The 5,579-nt window shown below is 36.7% G+C and overlaps 1 protein-coding gene across 1 annotated transcript; it reads left to right on the top strand.

Annotated features, from left to right (window-relative positions):
• Window positions 1–2,149: 2,149 nt before the first annotated feature.
• LOC128867818 (UDP-glucosyltransferase 2-like) lies at window positions 2,150–5,280 on the top strand. The gene is made up of 5 exons (XM_054109353.1): window positions 2,150–2,316; window positions 2,387–2,483; window positions 2,548–3,006; window positions 3,076–3,554; window positions 4,708–5,280. The coding sequence occupies exons 1-5, from the start codon at window positions 2,269–2,271 to the stop codon at window positions 5,098–5,100; spliced, it is 1,476 nt and encodes a 491-aa protein (XP_053965328.1). The 5' UTR covers window positions 2,150–2,268; the 3' UTR covers window positions 5,101–5,280.
• Window positions 5,281–5,579: the final 299 nt, after the last annotated feature.

The following is a 5,579-nucleotide window of genomic DNA, read 5'->3' on the forward strand; positions in this document are numbered from 1 at the left end:
CGACGCAGAGCTGAAAAGACTTTATACAAGGTGAAGTTCAAAATAAACAAGACTGAGCCAAAATAGAAACGACATGGCTTTGTTCTAATAACTTCAAGTTTATATATTCAAAATAGTCCCCTCTGGCCTCAATACACTGTTTTGCGCGATCTAAAAGCTTTTCGAAAGAGTGTTTCAGGTCATTGACCGAAATGTATAATATTTCAGGATGTCGCTGCAAGCCTTTTGGATGCCTCTTCGCACGCATGACCAAATGCAATTTTCCGAATAGGTAAAGTCACAAGGAGCCATATCAGGCGAATATGGTGAGTGATTGATGGTTAAAATGCGACTTCTAGTCATAAAATCAGTCACAAGAGTGGATCGATGAGATGGTGCATTATCATGAAATAATGCGAATGCGATGCAATAAAATCTTGAAAAAATGTTGTGAACAATTCCCTTGGAATCGTAAAAACAAATGCGCATCGACTTGATATAATATTTGCCTTTTCCAAACGCGATTTCTTGGGAGGTGGTTCGTCTGGGCCTTCCATTCGGCACTTTGACGCTTAGGTTCAGGTTGATGTTGGAAACACCACGTTTCGAACGTTGAATTCTGAGCAATTTTTGGTTCTCAGTTAACTTGTGCGGAATAAAACGTGCACAGACTTTTCGTAAGCCCAAATGATCAATTAAAATACGATAAATCGATGTTTTGGAGACATTCAACTCCGATTCCATGAATTTCAACTACGATTTCGGTTAATTTTTGATAAAGTTACGAATAATTTTCATGGAGGTTTCGGTGATTACTGATTTGGGACGGCACGTATGTTCATTGTCATTTATGTCCTCACAACCATCCCTGAAACGTGTGAACCACTCATAAACTCTGGCACGAGATAGACAATCATCGCCATAAACTTTTTTCATTAATTCAAATGTTTCGGTAAAGGTTTTACCGATTTTAAAACACTCATTAATAAGATGGCGCCATCAAAAACATTTTTATCACGCCAGTCTTGTTAATTTTGGGCTACATCTTGTAAGTGCGTTTACATCGGGATACTGTTCTAAAAGTGTTTGCAAGAAAATTGTTTATTCTGTTTACTAACTAGGGTATAAACTTGCCGTAACATATCCTACACATTAGTTAATTTCATGGGATAGCAGCTATGGTTCCGATATACCATAAAAATATGCAGAACTTTACATTTGTCGTTTTTAGCATTGAAATTTTCACCCAACAATTTATGTTCCGGCATAAATGAGTGAACATACTTTCTGCTGTTGAGATATCTCTCATTTTTGTGTAAAAAATGGGGGTGCCTGCAAAGATTCTGGAGTCCATTGTTTTGTATTTAAATTACATACAGCTCAACCAGCTTATAAAATGTTATAATAAAAAGTACGTACCCCTTTTTCTCGAAACAACTATGCGGAGGAGTATGCACCTTTGACTTGGGTTTGGAATTTGTGGTCAGTTAAGAATGATTAACGATTTTATATTATATACTATTGGTCCGTTACCTCAGGAGGGCAGTAGTACAAGGATTATATAGGCTTTTATGCATGATTTTTGGTTGAGTTCAAATCACTAATAAAACGCTGGTTAGGTGAAAGTGCGACTAAAATTCCATGTTTTCTTTTAAAAGCCACATCTTTATCCGTGATGAGGTTATGTTTTGATATATACTACTACTGAAAATTTCACAGTATATTCTTAAGATACCATACTTCTAAATTTCTAAACCTCCTAGTCCCCTTAATGACTAAAGGTAACTATGCATTTTTGGAATTTTGAGTGATAGTTCTTAGCATTTTTTAGCACGAGTTTAAGTTGGACATAGTTGAAATCGATTTCCAGGTTAGTGTCATATCTGCGCACGTTTTCTGGTCGTAGGGCTCTTAGCCCTACCATAATTAAATTATTAATCTCAAACTCATTCCCATTTATTCCGATATATATCCGACTTTCTTTCGCGCCCTAACCAACGAGGACGTCTACGGTATTGCCCTAAACAAGATACTCAACACTGCAGTAAATATATCAAAAAGTAAAATACAAAAAAATAATTAATTAATATTTTCACAGTACACCTAGGAAGATATAATTCAACCTATTTTTGCGAAACATTTATTAAAGTTTATTTTTTATTATCTTTCAAATAGCTTTCAAAAATCGTTTTTACTGTATTAGCACTGGCTATTCTAGTCGCTCAAACACCATCTACTGATGGTGCCAAAATACTCGCTGTGTACGCATTCCCAGCCAGAAGTCACTTCATGATGCATCGTGCGCTGATTAGCGAGTTAGTTAAACATGGCCATCAGGTAGAACTATCATTTTATCTAAATTGTAGTTAATGAAATTAAACTAATTTCTCTACCAAATAATTAATAGGTCACCATGATAACCGCACTAACACTAGAACCTCAGAAATTGGGCAGCAACTACACAGAGATACTTATTGAACCGGAATACGATTACAGGAAGTATAGTGAGTTGTTATGCTATGTGTACATATATGAAATATTCCAAATTTTAATGCTTTTTCTTTACAGGTGTGGAAAAATTTGGCGCAAATCCGATCTTTGAAATGAAAAATGATGTATCAAATAATTTGAAATGGCTGAAAATCATTTCCTTAACTGGCACGGAACATGCGCTTAAACAGCCCAAAGTGCAAGACATCATCAATGCCAAACAAACCGAAGGTGTCTACGATTTGTTACTGGTAGAACAATGCCAACAAGAAGCATTTCTAGCATTGGCCCACATCTACAATATACCAGTAATGAGCTCTGCAACATTTGCCCAACAAGCGTACATGAGTCAGATGTTTGGCATTATCACACCTTGGTCATATGTGCCTCTTAATATCCTAGAATTTACCGAGCATATGACTTTCTGGGAACGTGTACAAAATACCTATCATTCACTACATTATGACCTCTATCGAGAATTTAAAATCTTTCCAGAAATGGATGAGCTGGTGAAGAAATACTTTGGACATTTACCAAGTAAGAATCTGAAAATATTTCGCAAACATGAATGAAATGAAAAAGTCAACTTATTATATTTATTTCCAGTAAAGTTCCCAAGTGTATCGGCTATGGATAGGAATTTGTCTGCTATATTAATTAATAACTATACACCGTTATCGTCGGCCGCTCCCACAATAGATGGCATGACCAATGTCGGTGGCATGCATATTTATCCACCAAAGCCACTTCCCACTGACCTACAGAAATTTTTGGATGACGCAGAAAATGGCGTAGTTTACTTCAGTTTGGGAAGTCAAGTTCAGAGTAAGGATATGCCACTCGAAAAGCTACAAATTTTCCTTGATGTATTCCGTCAACTGAAACAACGTGTCTTATGGAAATTCGAAAATGATAGCATTGCAAATTTACCGAAAAATGTTATGATAAAAAAATGGATGCCACAAAATGATATCTTAGCACACCTTAATGTGCGCGTTTTCATCGCTCACGGCGGGCTGTTTGGCACACAAGAAGCCGTGTATCATGCCGTGCCAATACTAGGAATACCATTTTTCTTTGATCAGGTAAATTGAATATAGGATCAGACTTTGAACAAAAACATTGACTATGCCGAAAATGATGGTTTTAATGCAATTGTGCAGCAACGGTAACCCAGTGGTATAAATTCTTTGTGAACAATAACCTTAAAATCAAAAAAGAAGAACATTATCGCCTTCACTCGCCACTACCAAGTTATGTTAGGTTACCCTGGTTGGCAACAAGCAGCGCTGGGAGATCCGTTTTTGAGACGTCCTCCAGACCATCAAGCAATGGGGCTCCCAGGCATTTTAAAGGCTTTTTTGATAATGCCGGACAAGCGCACAGAAGGGGCTCTAAAGATTCCTCAACATCCTCTCTGCATTTCCTGCGTTTGTCCGTGTTAGTCGTTATGTGGTTAGATTAGTCCACTTATCTTCCACTCGCCTTTTCATATAGTCGACCATTTCATTGTATATTGTATTTAGCGGTTTTGGTATGTCCTTCTCTTGTTCAAAAGGTAGTCTAACAGCACTTTTTGCTATCTCATCTACTATTTCGTTCCCCATAATGCCTTTGTGACCAGGCACTCAATAGATATGCAGCCTACTGTTCGCGGCTAGCCTTTCTATGGCCTCCCTGCTCCGTCGAACAATTTTGGACTTAATACAATATGAGCTCAGTGCTTTTATTGCTGCTTGACTGTCCACTTTATAAAAGTAATTTTTGAATTTTTCATTTTATTAGCTTAATCATAATGCCAGCGAACGTCATATTTTACTGAGAAGCACGACGTCCTTGCCAAATACTTCCCAAGTGACTTATAGTGTACTTATATATTCCAACGATAGTTTGAATCTATTTAGTTTTCACTAAGATCTGGCTAGCTGGCGACGAATTAGTTCGTTCTTTGTGAATATTTTAAATGCCAGCGTCAGATCAGGAGTTCGCAGGTAGTATAGCAGTCTGATAAACGATGATAGTTTACAGATATAGGCAGTCCAAATATTGAACGAACACTTTTGTAGCCAATTGCCAATTAATTCCATATTGAACGCTTTGTCAGTCATTGATGAAAATACATTTACAGCGAAAACATCTCATACCTTACATACAGTAAAAAAGTTCTCAATACTTGAGAGCGCATATTTCAATACAATATTTTTAACTTTCTGTGTGTTTTCTCTCCCCTCCACATAGTATCTAAATTTGAAGAAAGGTGAACATGGCGGCTATGCCATTACTTTGGATTTCAAGACGCTTACACGTGAGGATTTGAAGAATGGTCTGCAACAATTGCTCTACAACTCCACCTATCGTGACACTATCAAACGGGTCTCGCGCATTTTCCATGATCGCCCGATGGGCCCACGGGAGACGGCACTCTACTGGATCGATTATGTGATACGTCACAAAGGCGCACGTCATTTGCGCGCTGCTGGTTTGGATTTGAAATGGTACCAATTTTATTTACTGGATGTTATCGCACTGGCTGTAGCTGTTGTAGTTGTAGCGCTCGGAGTTGCGCTTGCGTCATTGCGATGGGTTTTACGAAGAATCAAGGATGGAAAGATCAAACAAAAAGTGCAATAAAAATATTAACTATTGGAATTATCCTTTTCTGTTTTATGGAAAATGTTCGCAATATGTATATATTCTAAACATCTACTGTACTGTAATGTGTATTGACAAGTTTTTACTATTTATTTGTTTTGTTTTTGCTTGTAAAATCATACCATTCGAAATCATTCTATAACAAAAACTAATACAAAAAGCTTGGAACTTTTTATAAAATTTATAAAATATCGGCAAATTTCCATAAATATTTCTCATCTTATAGTCAAAATTTTTAGAAAAAGTCAGGTTATGCAGTTGTATATCCCCTTAAATTTGACTTCAATAAAGTGTAAGGTTGACGTTGAGTTTTAACAATTTTCTTCATATAACGAATGTCCGATATTTTTTATGACTCTGATAGTGTACGTAGAATAAAATAAAGTTTATCAAGAACATATTTGTGTTTAAAGGTTTCTGAAAGCATGAAGAATGCTTTACGGTTCAAGAACTGACGA

The sequence above is a fragment of the Anastrepha ludens genome, chromosome 6, assembly GCF_028408465.1.
Source record: "Anastrepha ludens isolate Willacy chromosome 6, idAnaLude1.1, whole genome shotgun sequence".
In the NCBI taxonomy this organism is placed as follows: Eukaryota; Metazoa; Arthropoda; class Insecta; order Diptera; family Tephritidae; genus Anastrepha; species Anastrepha ludens.